Source organism: Perna viridis, chromosome 4 (assembly GCF_037379345.1).
Source record: "Perna viridis isolate PV_CMFRI_1.1 ecotype Kerala chromosome 4, ASM3737934v1, whole genome shotgun sequence".
NCBI lineage: Eukaryota > Metazoa > Mollusca > Bivalvia > Mytilida > Mytilidae > Perna > Perna viridis.
In genome coordinates, this window is record NC_142448.1 from 5,549,725 (window position 1) to 5,566,128 (window position 16,404).

The following is a 16,404-nucleotide window of genomic DNA, read 5'->3' on the forward strand; positions in this document are numbered from 1 at the left end:
TGCAAGACCCGTAACATGCCCTGATCTGCATCACTGTCATAAATTTGTCAGCACATAAATAAGCAATAAGCAAGTTACAAATGCTGTAGTGCAGTTTGAAAGCTACCTTGTGTACTTATGATAGCATATTCTTCAGAAAAAGTTTAACTGGTAAAAAATTAATATTTGTCAAATGTGTCCATAATTAAAAATGCACATCTTCTATTGTGTATAATCCTTGTGTGAAATTTGTATTAAATTTGTTCAATACTGACTGAGATACAAATTTCAACAATGTGGATATCCTTTACAACAAAAAGTGCCAAAAAATTAGGTTTAACCATGTAAGCTATTGCCATCACTTGGCGTCTGTCATCGTGGTTAACAATTTTTCAAAACTCTTCTCCTCTGACACTACATGACCAATTGGAACCAAACTTAGTATGAATGTTCCTTTGGGTATCCTGCTTAGAAATAAAGTGGGGATTTTTGATCCATTGAAAAACATGGCAGTTGTTACTAAAAATAGACCACAGGGGTCAGACAGTAGTTTTTCACTCATATCTCTATATCCGTTAGATTTAGCCAAATTCTGACTGGGTAAAACTGTTCAGCATCATGAGATCTATCTGTGGTCAAATTTTCATTTTAATCTGTTAAACCATGTTGGAGTTACTGCCCTTTTTGACATTTTTTTGTTAGTTTTAATGTTAGTTCTGTAAAAATTTTCTTCTCTGACACTATTTGACCAACTGGAACCAAACATTTTTTTAACTTTTTATTTTTTTATTCAATAAGATACATATATACATAACAGACAGTTTAAACTACATGAAGAACATCACATGTTGTTTACTTAAACCTCATCATTCTGTACATACAAACAACCAGCTTAATAATGAGATATATGCTTTATCCTATTGGGTTTATTAAAAATACAGTAAATTAGAGGTGAAAAAAGGAATAATTTGATCTGAAAAAAAAAGAAAAAAAAGTGGCTGAATGTTTACAACATTGGGATCATTAGGTTGCATTCAAAAATCTATAAGAGTTCCAAATTTTTTCAAAATTTTTCACACGTTTGTTTTTCGCAACTATCATTTTTTCAATATTATACATATACTTCATTTTTTCTAACATTCCTTGCACATTTAATGGTTTATTATAACACTTCATACTGTAAATATAATGTTTCATCCAAAGAATAATATTATTTTGTGGATCACCTTTACAACATTGTTTAATATTACCAAACAAAAATATGATTTTAGTGAATGCTATGGAACTGAACTTGGTATGAATGTTCCTTGGGATATTTTGCATAGAACTTATGTGAAGATTTTTGATGCGTCAAAAAACTTGTACACCATTACTAAAAATAGAACTTAAGGGTCAGTCAGTAGTTTGTCACACATATCCCCAAACCTATTAGGTTTAGCCAAATTCTTTCAGTAGATGAAATGATCCTTATTATTAGAAATACTCAAGTCTTCAAGGATAAAAGTTGAAAGTTGTCAGATGACTCTTTGTAAGAGTTATTGCCCTTGAAAGGGCAAAGATGACCGGGTTTTTTTTTTTAGTTTTCAGCCAATATCTTGATTCTTATGGTAAGTCCTACCAAAGTCTTCTTGAGTCAAAATTGTTGGACAACTTGTTAAATTTATTGCCTTTAAAAGGCAAAAGTCAACTAGGAGAGCAAGCCAGGCTCCTGGGAGCCTCTTGTTTTCATCACTTTAAGCAATGGACTGAACTTACTTTGTGTAATGTAACTCGTAAAATGTATTTAAGTAACACTGTTAAAACTTAATACACTGTTAATATATAAGTTGTGCACCTCTTATATTTTGACAAGTCTTAGTTTTCCAAAAAGGCTTCTATTTGTACAACTTAACATTTAATGTGAAGTTCTATCAAGTAAACAATTAACATAAATGAACAACAAAGAAAGTTACTAATGTGGTAAAAATAAATAAAAACGAAAGCAAATAGTATGTTTGATAAAACAGTTTGGGATGGCAAAATATATTTTCATGCAAGTCCTGCTCTTTTTCAATACTGGTATAAAAGTTGCATTTTGAAGTGTTATTCAATTTCAAGCTGCTGATTTTGTAACTAGATGTATAATAAATGAGGTAGTAAAGGTCGAGTTCTGGATTAATAGAGGCTTATCCTAATTGATGTAATACCTAAGATTAATAGAGGCTTATCCTAATTGATGTAATACCTAAGATTAACAGAGGCTTATCCTAATTGATGTAATACCTAAGATTCATTTGGATTCAACATATTTGAAATAACCAGTTGCTCTCAAAAGACAGGTGATTGCATGGGAAAATTAATGTCAACAAAGAAACAATGTGTAATATTTATTGTTGCTCCAATTTTTAACCAATCAATGTCTTGCAGGCGGATTCAGATATTATATGAACCTGGTTCTTTTCATCTGAAACCAACAAAATTATTAAGCATGTTTTAACAAGAAATTGCACACATCACACCCATTGGTTTCCTTGGGTAAAGAACAAAAAACAAAACGAGTACTGTATGAAAAATTGGTTCATGATATCTTCAAATCGGAAATGAGTCCTTTATTTTCGCATCCATCCAAGGTGGTTAACACGATGTTTAACACATTGAGAAATTTTCGCAAAGATGCTGAAGTTTCTATCTTAAATACGATCAAATACATCAATCAGTACTGCAGATCCTAATAGAAAAAATAACTTTAAGAAAACATTTCGTTTAAGCAGATCGTTTTAACTGATGCTTTCCCTCATATATTGCAGTAAGAAAAAGCCTTCAACATGTTTCTAAATGGGTTGAGGTTTAATTGTATATGATACCTACCCAATTTGCTCAAACGGTCCATACTTCTACATAAGTTACAAGGTCCAGGATATGTTCTATGATCAGGACCACAGAGATATTCATGCTCTCTGGGACAGTGTGAAATACGACCAGTGCTGCCTCCCTCAATAGCTATAGAACCACTGTTAGTTATGTAGCTGCTACAGTCAACCTTAAAAAATAGTATCATTCTAACATTTAAAGGGGGAATACCATAAAAAGTACAAACATACAATAGCAAACTGCATTCTACATTATTCAAAATATCCATTAATGATCTACTTTCATATAGTATCAGGAGAGGGTTCATTTCATCGGACGACTGGTTCAAGAATGCCGCTGGAGTGAAAACACATTATTCATATGTTAATGAAAACACACGTCATATAATATCCATGTACAATCTATAGGTACTCATACATTTTGCACGTACATACAAGTATAACAGATGAATGGCGAGAACAACGTTCCATAGGAATATGAGTAAAGGCTATTATGATATGCTGTTCCGAAACTTACCATCTAGTCATATAGATAAAAGTTTGAAAAGCTTATCCATTCCAGCAACATGTTTGTAAATTTTTATATAGAAACTGACCCCTCCTGTGATCATTATATGCTGTCGAACTTGGTTGTCTGATGTATACAGATAACATAATGGTATTTTCAATCTTCCAAGTTGGTACTCAAAATAAGATAAATCCTTAGTAAATTAGTCTTTTAACTTGAATTGAAAGTAAACCCCAAAAAGACTTAAGATATTATTTTTGATAAAGCAGGAAGAAGCATTAACACAAGTTCTTTTTCCAAAACACTGAACCTAGTTTAACTTTCCAGTCGTAAACCTCTCTTAATGACAATACATCAGCATCTCTAAATGTTGCCTTTTGCATTTTCTGAAAAATGGTTCATTGAAATAAAAGTGACGCAATTACTCCATATACATGTCTCTGATCCCTGTTTGGCCATGCATTTCGATTTCGAAGTCTCTGAATTGTCCCAATCAGAACATCATACAGCTTTTTGCATGGAAGTGATGTTCCGATTGTGAATTTTCTTTCTATATTTCTTAGGTTCTATTGTGTGATCAACCAGGGAACGATATTTTCATAATATGTCAAAAAAACAAGCAAGTCGAATTAATCAAGTTTGTCATAAAGTTTCGTTTTCTAACTTCTATCATCTACCGACTACGTATAGGTTAAGGTCAAGGTATACAAATAAAGCAGAAGGTGCATCAGTTATCTGTTTAATTTGAAGTTCATTTTGGAACATCAAATGTAAGTATTCTTTGAAATTATTTTTATTATGTGATTATATAACGTCTGTATTACAGTGTATAAGTTCGAAGTCAAAGAGAGACTGCCGCTACCAACTTTTGGCAAAAGAAGTACATCTTAACTTCCGAGTTTTTTTTTGCTTCTGCAGAGTACCCATCTTATATTCGAGTTATTTGCTCTTGCAGAGTACCCATCTTAACTTCGAGTTGTTTGTTCTTGCGTCAGTATCCATATTTACTTCGTTATGATACTGTTGAGTAGTTATCCATCTTCACTGTACTGTTTGCTTTTATGTCAGTATCCATCTTAATTTCGCAATGCTGTACCAGTAGCAAATAGCTGATGTTGAGTTATAAGGCATTATAATATATGCCCAATATAATATCCGACTAGGCGACCACACCTTCATGAATTACTTCTTAAATACATGGACTGGGCAGTCGCAAAATATCAGGACCGAAGCTTAACATTATAACTTGAGGCTCAAGAGAGCCCGAATCGGTTACCTGGTTAAACAATTGCTTATTTGAAAAAAACTTGAGAAATGAGACAGGCTGAGTTAAAATCAACTAAATTGTCAAGTGCAAGAAATGCTTTTCATAGCATTTTCATGACCTGAACCAGAATTTTGCTAAAGCCGACAACTTTTGAATTTTTTTCAAAAACCTGTCTCATGACCCTTAAGTTCCATTTTTAGTATAGGCAGCCATATCTATTCACGGATTAAAATCACAACAGTCATTTTAAGCACAACACACCAAAGAACTATTGTGCTTATTTTCATTCAATGATTTTAGAGAAGATGATTTTCAAAGTTGTACATGTGAAAAAAAAAAAAACTGTTTCAGGGGTCGTAACTCCTACATTAGTCAATGAATGGTTTTGAAAATTTCGGCATAGCTCATTCTCATGATGCTTAACAATTTTACCCTATGTCAGAAATTCGCTAAAGACAACGGTTTTTGATTTATTTGCAAAAAAACTGCCATCTGACCCTTATGTTCTATTTATAGTGACGGCGACAGCGTTTTTTTCATGAATCAACAATCCCAACAGTCATTTTGTGTGGAATACCCTAAGGAACATAAATGCCAACTTTCATTGAATTCTGTGCGATGGATTTTTAGAAGAAGATTTTCAAAATTGCACATGCGAAAATGCAAAAAAAAACTGTTTCTCCTACATCAGTTGACCAATCGTTTTGAAAATTTTGGCATAGGTCAATCTCTTGATGCTGAACAATATTACCCATGCCAGAAATTTGCTAAAGGCAACGGTTTTTTGAGTTATTTGCAAAAAAAAACTGCAATCTGACCCCTATGTTCTATTTTTAGTAACAGAGGCCATGTTTTTCCATGGAGCAAAAATTCAACGGTCATTTTGTGCAGAACACCCTAAGAAACAATTATGCCAAGTTTAAAACCTGTCAGTCCAGTAGTTTCAGAGTAGAAGATTTTAAAAAATTTGTCCACGACGACGACGACGACGGACGCCAAGTGATGACATAACCTCACTTGGCCTTCGGCCAGGTGAGCTAAAAAATAAAGAAGCATTTGACAAAATGGACATACCGTGGATGTAGTGGCGAATGGGTCGGTGCCATCACAGGAACCGTTGTGGGCAAGGTGGTATCTATCAGAAATGGATTGGCTGTAGGCGTACTTACATCCATACAAAGTCAACCAACAGGAATTCTCTGTAAATAAATATTGTATTGTCTATGGTTAGTACTACACCCCGTCTAACACGAACAATGAATAAATATACAATCCTAAAACCCTTTATCCATACTATGATGAAACTTTACGCTATTTAAACACCACGAAAATAAGCAAGCATAGAGTGATTCTAACAATTCAAAAGTTAGAAAACGAGGTATGGTCGTCTCGTCAACGCAACTGCTTGTTGTATCTAAATGAACTGAAGTGATGAAAACTGAAAGTAAACAAAAATATGTTTTGTTCTGAGGTACTGAAGTGAAGATTATTTTTTAAAAGTGGAAATCATGGTTTTGTCAGCAGTTCTTCCCCAAATGCATATAACAAAAATAGATTTTCACAAGAACACACTGATAATGCACAATGCATGCAACAATACAATTTGAGTTGTTAAATTTTGTTTTCTAAAGGAGTTTTTACAAAAGTTCTCCACGGAAATACCAAAATTAAAATCTATACAACGTATATCTTCCTTTGGACATCTTAATGGTCCTGAATAATGAAAAAAAAAACAATATCAACAGTTTTTTTTTCTATAACATTATCTGTTTATCATAGATACTCACTGAATGTATAATTGCCTGTGCTACACACTGGATCAATGTGATTGTCGCACCTCTGGGGGCAATTTTGATCTTTGTCAGTACATTCACCATAATGGGCAATACCGACGTGAGAACCTGTTTTAGCTGCTTCACAGTTAGCCTGAGTCAGTAAGCACTTGTTACCTGTAACGACAACCTGATTACTGTTAAAATCTATTTATATTGCTACCGAAACATTCAGGCATTAAAAAATATAAGTAATTATCATACTGACCAGTGAATTGAAAATTCAAGAAAGAATTCTCATTGTGAATATATAGTATATATATATATGGGGGTATACTTACTATTTAGATGTATATGCTGACGGGCAGCTAAAATTGCCCGTTTTCCACCTTGATGTGATATGATTAGACCATAAATATACCAAAGGGTGGAAGTTTGGATGGCAGACACACTTCTACTCATACAAGAAAACAAGTTCATTAAGTCGCTTATTGATTTGATGTTTGTATTTCTGTAAAACAGCCTATTTTCTCTTCAGTTTTCTTTGTAGTTGCATGTAGAAATTATATAAAAAAGTTGTAAATACATGTATATGGGTATTGATTTTCCATTGAAATATCAATAGGTAAGATTTTACATTGATATAGTTGAGTTTTATCAATCTTTGAAATAAAAAAATAATAAAAATTCGGTGTTTTTCTATTGTACATACGAACTCGAGGCATTTTTGGAATTTGATCTAAACAAATACAGTCCTATGAGGCTTATTGTAATTACAATTACATAAAATGAATATTTTATATTTCATATTATATTGAAGAGCTACATGTATTTGAATATCAAGGTACATAACTAAGCCATGTTGCATCAACTCAGACGTCAGTTGACCATTACAAAAACATGCTTTCTTACAACCTTTAAAAATCAGTATGACGGTTTAGTTGTTATGTGAAGTGAGTTGCATATATATCATTTATTCAGAAAAACCCATGTGTCCCATAGGTATACAGAAAAACATAGCATTTTTTAAACATATAAACAATTAATTGGTAAGGTTGTTGAGGAACGAATCTCTCTTATTAAACAATGAAATTAAAAGAAAATTTAGAATTATTAGAGAGAATCCAGTTTGTCATTTACTATCCTTATATACTCACACAGTTTTCGAAGTTTTGAGTGTTTTGTTTGGTTTATTATAACACTAAACTTTATAGAATTTTGATTTCTGGTAAATTTTCTATCAATATATTTATGTCTGTCCCGTTGAAAAGCAAGACATTCCATTATATAGTGGTATTCGTTTCCTATATCGTTTCTACATAAAGGACACAGTCGAAGTTCTCTTGGTATTTTATCCATCTACCGTTTTCGATTGGGAGTTCATGATTAATTGTTCTGAATTTTACCATTTTTAGTATATCTTTGTTTGATAGTAAATCAAAATAGTCCTCGACCTTTAGTGATTCTTTGAACAAACTTGAAACAGACATCGTACAGAACCCACAATAAATGGAACCATCCAGAAGAAGAATGAAATTATTTTAAAAAATTAATATTATAGATTTTTTTCTCTCTCGGAGATTAAGAAAACCGGAACGGACATTCACTTTGACTATATATGGAATCCATTAAGATATATATTAGTCTGATGTGTACTAACGGTATGTCTGTGCATCGGTTCCACAAATAAATCCGAGTTCTTCGTCACAGATTTCACCACATTGTGGTGTATGAATATTGACTGGCGGCTTGGTAAACCCTGATCCGGAACAAGTACCCATATGTGCCAAACTTAGTCTAGATCCTTTAAGCTTTGCGTAGCATATGGCTGTGTTCAATCGACATTGGTTGCCTGTTGGGGAATAATATAACGTAAATATCGTTAATTCAAATGACTTAATTGGCAAATCCAAAGATTTACCCAAGGAGGACTACATTGTATGTTGGACCCAATAAATATGTGGGAAAAATATGCATCATATGTATTCAGGTTTGTATTTATAATTTAATGCTTAGAAAGAGTTCCCAACTATATTGATTTCTAATTATTTTCAATGTTTTAACATATTAACATATATAACAATTAGGAGGCCTGGGCCGTCCGCCCACTTTTGGACCTGTTTATGGGCACAGGAATACAGGCAAGTACATTGTGTATCTTTAAAATGTCTTTTTTTAGTGAGGCCATTGTGAACAAGACAAGAGCATCCAGGAAAGGGTAAACCGTTCTGTCTGGTACAGCTGCAAAATTAAAGCTTAGTATATCCCACATTTAAAACTTTGACAGCAATCTCTTTATAAAATTTATTTATTTGGCCTTTATTTAAACTCCAAATATTTCATACATACTATATGTACGTCCGTCTGTTCCACAGACTGGCCTGTAGACTGCACTACATACTGTATGACACTGATTAGTCTGGGCCCGAACCAAACCTGCCGTTTTGGAGAAAAAAAATAAACCTAATTACTGAACAAGACAAGTTTGATATACATGTATATTAAATGTAATGAAAATATTTATTTTTACGCCTAAGGGGTGGCAATGAAAAGTTTGTGAGTACAATGCGAATGACTTACACACAGTGGGCATGGTTGTTCATCGATTAGACGTTTGTTCTGTTTTGTCCGATGATCTTAATTTACGCTGATATATGGAAATATGAAAAGGTATATTTTAAAAATTAAGTTTTAGCATGAACAGAAATGAGAACCGGGTCAAACAAAATGGTTACATGACTTAAATGCCACGGACTCACAAAATCATGAACTAACTAGTAGTTCCGAAATTTTGATCGAAGATCACCTGTGTCATTATATAAACGACGTAACCAGATTTCCCCGTAGATCTTGTATAACCTGGATTAAAACCGTGTATTTTAGTAAAAAAAAATAGTCAAATTTAAATGTTCTTGTTTTTATCCGATGGGTTCTTGATTTAGTTCGATGATATTCAACTCTGAATGTTGAAAAATGACATAATGCAAGAAAATGATACTTTTTTGTTGCCAAACGTGTTATTTTGATTTAAGCTTTTCACTTCTTGTAAGTATATATTCGTCCTTTTGCAAGAATGATGCGTTTATGAGCTGTGTTATATTGTATCTGTACCATGGTATATATGAATACAAAAGACAATGATAATCGTACCCAGGCTAATGAAACTTGATCATTTTATATTCTCTCTTTTGGTAAAGACGTAAAACGATTCTTGACAATTGTTAACGGAAGTGCCAATTATTATAACATTATATTGTAACTTTAATTCTTGATCTTCCACAAAAATAAAGGCACACCCACCTAAAAAATTGATCCTACATGTTAACCCAAGAATTTATCAGCCATATACACCTGACAAATAGAGAATAAACTATTCATAAACAAATTTGAAACTAAATTGCGATACAGCTAAAGCTTTTATGCAAATTCCTAGATAGATCCACGCTATGAAAGGGTTGAATAGAACAAACATGTTGGATGCACTCGATTGGAATAACTACAATTTTGTTGTTTAATTAACTTTTAAACATAAAGTAGAGTACATTTTAAAACATACCAATAAAGCTGATGACTAATACTGACCACATCCTCTCTCTCATTCAAAATGTACTAGAAATATTGAAGACTCACCTTATCTTAATGTCAAGTATAAATCGTGACATTCTTCTAAGTGTGATAAGAACTCCTCTAATCCCCATGTCTGGTCAATCATCATTGGTCACTTTTATTTTAAAATGTTTATTCTGGATTTACTATTAGTATGGTAAATCGTTACAAAATTTCCGATATGCCTTGAATAAATACTGACATCTTCGATACAACAAGGAACAATTCAACAACGAAGGTCTGTGTACATGTAAAGGAATTTTCAAGGACAACAAACCCCAAACAACCCAAGTTAAACCCTTAGTTTTTATTATGGTAATATATATTTAAAACTAAATGTATACCATACTAATGATAAGGAATTATTCATACGTGCACCTGAGTTATCAGCAGTGTAAAATGTGAATGGAAATAAACACCGCTAGTATTTCATACTTTATTAAGAACGCACAGACCCTTTCAACCAATCCAAACTTTACATGCAGATCGTGATATGATGTGTACCATGTTATTTTTGTCTAAAAAAAACAACATGAAATTCGATAGATAAATAATATTTAGTTCATTAAGTACCAGTCCATATAAAATTCAGACACTGCCTATGGTAAGGTGATTCATGGCGTAGAAAAAACCCACGGAACCAACTATGCTTTTTTGGGGTCTACCTATGCTGTATTTTATGTGACAATAGTCCTTTCTGTACTTTTGAAAAAAAAATCACACTTAAACCTCCCATTAAAATCATCCAAATCAAGAACGATAACTCTTGCAAAGTGCTAATTTCATGTACAATCTATATAAATTTTCTCTCAAAAGCACAACACCCAAATGAAAAAAATAAGACTAGTTATATGGTCGGTAACTGATTCTGAATAAGAGATATAAGTAATATATGTGGGTTGTTGACATGCACGAATCACCTTCTGTCTGATTTTTATAAGGACTGCTACTTAAATACAAAAGTATCAATCATATCTATATTACAATTTTTACGCGTGCTTTATTGATTAATCTCTCATTAGCAGCATTAGAACCAAATACTTAGGTAGTCCAAGATTCAAAATAAATTGGATACAAGATGTACTTAATAATTTATGATATATAGTTCGTGGTCAGATAATTGATTATCAAGAATGACGATTCGCGAAAATCAGTCTTACGGATTTTTTTAGCGGTCATCTGTCCTATGGTACTGAATGTGTATTATAATTCAATATTAATGCAATTACATTAATATATTTATGCGTATGCATTATTGATTTTGTATGAGCATAATTCTATTTATGCAATCGCATAATTATTTCTGCATATGCCTGTTAATGCAATCGCTAAATTCGTTCTGCATATGCTCAATGTCATAATTAATTCTGCATATGATTGCATAAATAGATTTACGCATAAGCAGAATAAATTGCGCGATTGCTTAAATAGAATTACGCATATGCAGAAATAATTACGCGATTGCATTAATAGAATTACGGATATGTAGAATAAATTACACGATTGCATAAATAGAATTACGCATATGCAGATATAATTAAGCGAATGCATTAATATATTTATGTAATTGCATTAATACTGAGTTATTACACACATTCTGCCAAAGACTCTGGCGTTGAAACCGTAGAACCTGCGTTTGAGGTTAGACACGACGAAGCGTCAGTAAATAGACATACTTACCTAACTGTTTCTTTGCTTCCATACTTCTACAGCAATGACAAGGTCCAGAATATGTATGATGATCAGCACCACACAGATATTCATGCTCTCGAGTACAGTTCCAACTATGTCCAGTACTACCCTCAACAGCTATGGCACTCTTCATCATGTATTCATTGCAATCAATCTATAAAATAATACAATTTCAAGTGTTCTAAATGACTCGAATAAAAACTAAAGACATTTAAAGAAAAAAGACACATAAACAAAATCCGACTTCCATGGCAGACCGATCGCCAAGTTGTACTACATGGTAAATTTCATTAAATTTCATTAATCGAAACATATTTTTTACTCTTAGTCTAAAACTAGGTTTAACGTCCGTTTTCAAAAAATGTATTCGTGTAAAACAGTGTAAAGAGCCAAATCATGTTGTATTTTTTTGCCATATTGATCGAATAAATCAGTAGAAATTTTAAAACCAGCAATGCTTATATTCTTATAAATTATTATACCTCTTCCATATCCCCATGTTGATCTACACCATCACATGATCCGTTGTGGGCAAAATGATAACGCTCTGATATTGCCTGGTTATTGGCGTACCTACAGCCGTAGTACTGTAACAAACAGGCACTCCCTACAGTTACAAAAGGCAAAAATGGGTATAAAGCTTTCAACAGGTAATTGTTGGACAGAAATAAACATTGAATACAGTAACATATTGTATAATTGCATAACTGTTCACACATAGGTGGTCAACCGTATTCGCTAACAAGTTTCTATGAAACTTCTGGAAAATAAACGGAATGCGGACCTTAATATATTACTTTACAGGGGGTTTTTGGTAAGTTAATTCTCTATTATTCCCGATATGGAAAACATCTGGACAAGTAACGAGATAATGTTTTTGGAGCTCACTTTCCAGATTGTTTAAGACACATAGCGATCAAACTCAACTAGGTTTGGCAAAACCGTTCTAAGGTCAAACCTACTGAATGTGACATTTCCTGTGCTACATACTGGCTCTAATTGTAAATTATCACATATCCTTGGACAGTTAGTTTCATGTTGAGTACATTCTCCATAATGTGACGTTCTGACAAAATGGCCTGTTTTAGATGCTTCACAACTCGCTTGTTTTAAGAAACACAGGTTGTCTGAAAGATATAAACAAATTATGAACAAACAGTAGATAAATATTAATTATTTTATTCCGTCTGTAGGCATAGTTTGAACTGTGATGGTTAACATGCCATAGCTCCATGCTCTAGTCGTCCAACAAAAAAATAAATAAGTAACCGAACTGTTCATTTAAGATGATAACGATCAACATAAACTCTATAGACTCCATACACAAGTTCTTAACACAGAACAAAACAGTATCGTTGAGGAATCAAAAAGCTCGAATACAAATTTAATACAATAACCCGTTTTTTTTTTTTTTTACTTACGATAGGTGTTGCCATCAGTTCCACATACTAGGTTTAGTTCTTCGTCACAAAGATCCCCACAACTAAACTGAGAATGAGGTGGCGAGTGGGTAACATGATGATCACATCTTCCAGTGTGTGAAAGACGGAGAATAGTTCCTCTCAGCTTGGCATAGCATATGGCATTGTTTAGTTGACATCGGTTTACTGAAGTAAAAAAGTGTGTCATTAAACAAATCATTCATGAATGAATGAATGTAAGAAGGATGCTTAAAACTTTTATACTACAAGCACTTATCGACCGACTTCCAAACGAAAATTCGGCACTCATAATTTATAATTTGTTCAGACTTTTTGAATGTTTCCCCATTGGTTCAGTATCAGGCTTATTGAATGTTTACTATTTGTTGAAGTATCAAACTTATTAAATGTTTCTCTATTGGTTCAGTATCACACTTGTGGGATATCCTCCCCATTTTTCAGTTTCAGACTTACTGAATGTTTTCCCCATTGTTTAAGTATCGAACTTATTGAATGTTTCTCAATTGGTTCAGTATCGGACTTACTGGATATCCTCCCCATTTTTCAGTTTCAGACTTATTGATTTTTTCCCCCATTGTTTAAGTATCAGACTTATTGAATATTTCCACATTGTTTCAATATTTGTCTAAATGGATGTTTCCCTATTGTTCAGTATACGACTTATTGAACATTTCCTATTGCTTCAATATTTGAATTATTGGATGTTTCATAATTGTTTCAGTATGTTTCTCCATTGTTTAAGTATCAGATTTATTAAGTGTTTCCCCATTGTTTCAGAATCAGACTTATTAAGTGTCCTCCATTTTTTTTAGCTCACCTAGCCAAAGGCCATATGAGCTATTGCCATCACTTGGCGCCCGTCGTTCTTGTCCGTCGTCGTCGTTAACAATTATACAAAACTTTTCTCCTCTGAAACTACTTGACTAATTATAACCAAACTTGGTATGAATGTTCCTTGGGGTATCTTGCATAGAACTGATGTGGGAATTCTTGATTCGTCAAAAAACATGGGCGCCGTTACTAAAAATAGAACATAGGGGTCAGACAGTAGTTTTTTTACATATATCTTCTAAACCGTTAGGTTTAGCTGAATTCTGACTTGTGTGAAAGTATTTAGCATGATGAGATCTATCTATGTTCAAATTTTGGTTTTAATCCGTTAAGCCATGTTTGAGTTGTTGCCCTTTTTCAACGATTTTTGCAATTTTTAATGTTACTTCTTTCAAAAATCTTCTCCTCTGACACTACTTGACCGATTTAAACCAAACTTGGTATGAATGTTCCTTGGGGTATCCTGCATAGAACTGATATAGGGATTTTTGATTCGTCAAAAAAACATGGCCGCCGTTACTAAAAATAGAACATAGGGGTCAGACAGTAGTTTTTCACATATATCTACAAAACCGCTAGGTTTATCCAAATTCTTTCAGTAGTTAAAATGATCCATATTATTAGGACTACAAAAGTCTTCAGACTTCTTGTAAGAGTTATTGCCCTTGAAAGGGGAAAAATGACGGGTTTTTTTTTTTTTAGTTTTCAGCCAATATCTTGATTCTTATGATAAGTCCTACCAAAGTCTTCTTGAGTCAAAATTGTTGGACAACTTGTTAAATTTATTGCCTTTAAAAGGCCTTTAAAAGGCAAAAGTCAACTAGGAGAGCAAGCCAGGCTCCTGGGAGCCTCTTGTTTTCATCACTTTAAGCAATGGACTGAACTTACTTTGTGTAATGTAACTCGTAATTTTTAGTCAATATCTTGAAAACTATGATAGATTAAAAGAAACTTTCAATTGTTGAAAATATCTTGTGATAAATACTACCAAAGACTTCTTGAGTCAAAATTGTTGGACAACTTCTTGCTTAATTTATTGCCTTAGAAAGGCAAAATTCAACAAGGTGAGCGATTCAGTCTCCTGGGAGCCTCTTGTTTCGATATCAGACTTACTGAATGTATCCTCATTGGTTCAGTATCAGACTTTTTGAATGTTTCTTTGTTTGTTCAGTATCAGACTTCTTGAATGTTTTACCCAATGTTTCAGTATCAGACTCACCGTATGTTCTCCCATCAGAACCACAGACCGGCACAAAGTGGCTTGTACAGCTGTGGTGACAATTGTTAGTTTGTCCGAAGACCACTCCTGAAACAATCGAACAAATGCTGAAACTGTTTTTTTAAGCTGGAATTCAAAGTTATAACCCTTTTACTTAATAGTGCATTACCAGAAAGGCAACGTAGCCATTCAAAAGATAGTTTTAAGATCTCGGTTAGTATGGCAACAGAAACATTCAATTGGTGATAGTTGCATGTAAATTGTATAAGAGCCCGATCATTATGCTGACTTTTGTGTATGAAATTCATAAATTTTCTACAGGCCATCCCACATTAATTGTTACACGAATTTGTGCATATCCCAGAAATATTTCTTTAAAAAAGGTTTCGCACTTTTTAAAAAAGTTGTGTAATTACCGGCTTTATGAACGGTCTAAAGTACTGAAAGAATAAACTAAGAATTAAAAACTTACGTACCAATCAAAGCAAATATATACAAGACCCACATCATCAGACAAGACAGAAAACCCCGCAGATAATAAATGATAATTTCGCCGAGCTGATAAGAACGACATAAATATAACCTTTTTATGTTTTAGATTTATATATGTGCATTTAAGTGCATCCACAGGGACTTGCTCAAACTATTAAATATACAGCTCGACTAGTATCGTGTAATATACTAGTCGGGCTGTATATTTGACGATGAGAACAAGCCCATGTGGTACAACTGCAAAACAAAACTTGTCGCTATCGCAATTTTAGTTACTTTATGTTCTTTGTTGTGTATGTCTGTTTTCCATGTCTGGTCTTTGTCCCTGGATTACATTCTTTTGATTACCGCTATAACCTTGGTTCCCTTGATTACTCTTGGTAATTGACTGCAAATATGAGAGATTTCACCTGAATGATACAAACAGGAAATTTCAATAAGTCTTTTTAAGCTTAGCTAGATGCTTATTCATGAAAACAGCAAGTTTCTTTCGACTCCAAACAGTGCATGTATATCATTACCTTGAATCCAAGAGATCAAATCATCAAACCGTATCAAAAACGGGTATTACTCTTGTAAAAATATACCACATTAACCATTTAACGTTCGTGTGTGTGTGTGGAAAATAGCAAAACCTCATGAAATTTTTTTTCCGGAACCTGTCTCAAAACTTTTTAAATCTGATGAAAAGCTGAAATAAGCTTAAGTAAAAATCATTTTGGCTTCAAGGAGAAAAGTCGACCGACA

At 33.2% G+C, this 16,404-nt stretch overlaps 2 protein-coding genes across 2 annotated transcripts; both read right to left on the minus strand.

Annotated features, from left to right (window-relative positions):
• Positions 1 to 2,332: 2,332 nt before the first annotated feature.
• LOC148618609 (U-Kazal-Dg21.2-like) lies at positions 2,333 to 10,256 on the minus strand. Its single transcript, XM_088577683.1, has 7 exons — positions 9,932 to 10,256; positions 8,725 to 8,811; positions 8,036 to 8,227; positions 6,391 to 6,552; positions 5,678 to 5,802; positions 2,827 to 2,998; positions 2,333 to 2,422 (listed from the first exon to the last, which is right to left on the minus strand). Exons 1-7 carry the CDS (start codon positions 9,972 to 9,974, stop codon positions 2,364 to 2,366), a joined length of 840 nt encoding a protein of 279 aa, XP_088433809.1. The 5' UTR covers positions 9,975 to 10,256; the 3' UTR covers positions 2,333 to 2,363.
• A 147-nt stretch (positions 10,257 to 10,403) lies between these two features.
• LOC148618610 (ovomucoid-like) lies at positions 10,404 to 15,737 on the minus strand. The gene is made up of 7 exons (XM_088577684.1): positions 15,642 to 15,737; positions 15,166 to 15,252; positions 13,095 to 13,280; positions 12,636 to 12,800; positions 12,156 to 12,280; positions 11,662 to 11,827; positions 10,404 to 10,499 (listed from the first exon to the last, which is right to left on the minus strand). Exons 1-7 carry the CDS (start codon positions 15,673 to 15,675, stop codon positions 10,441 to 10,443), a joined length of 822 nt encoding a protein of 273 aa, XP_088433810.1. The 5' UTR covers positions 15,676 to 15,737; the 3' UTR covers positions 10,404 to 10,440.
• Between the last annotated feature and the right edge of the window lie 667 nt (positions 15,738 to 16,404).

Coding starts and splice junctions, on each gene's coding strand:
- LOC148618609 (XM_088577683.1), bottom strand. CDS start 9,974: ATGAGAGAGAGGATGTGGTCAGTATTAGTCATCAGCTTTATTG. Junction 6,553..8,035: donor AACCGATGCACAGACATACC/GTTAGTACACAT, acceptor TTGTCGTTACAG/GTAACAAGTGCTTACTGACT. Junction 5,803..6,390: donor CACAGGCAATTATACATTCA/GTGAGTATCTAT, acceptor ATTTATTTACAG/AGAATTCCTGTTGGTTGACT.
- LOC148618610 (XM_088577684.1), bottom strand. CDS start 15,675: ATGATGTGGGTCTTGTATATATTTGCTTTGATTG. Junction 15,253..15,641: donor GTATATATTTGCTTTGATTG/GTACGTAAGTTT, acceptor CGATTGTTTCAG/GAGTGGTCTTCGGACAAACT. Junction 13,281..15,165: donor TTCTGATGGGAGAACATACG/GTGAGTCTGATA, acceptor TTTTTACTTCAG/TAAACCGATGTCAACTAAAC.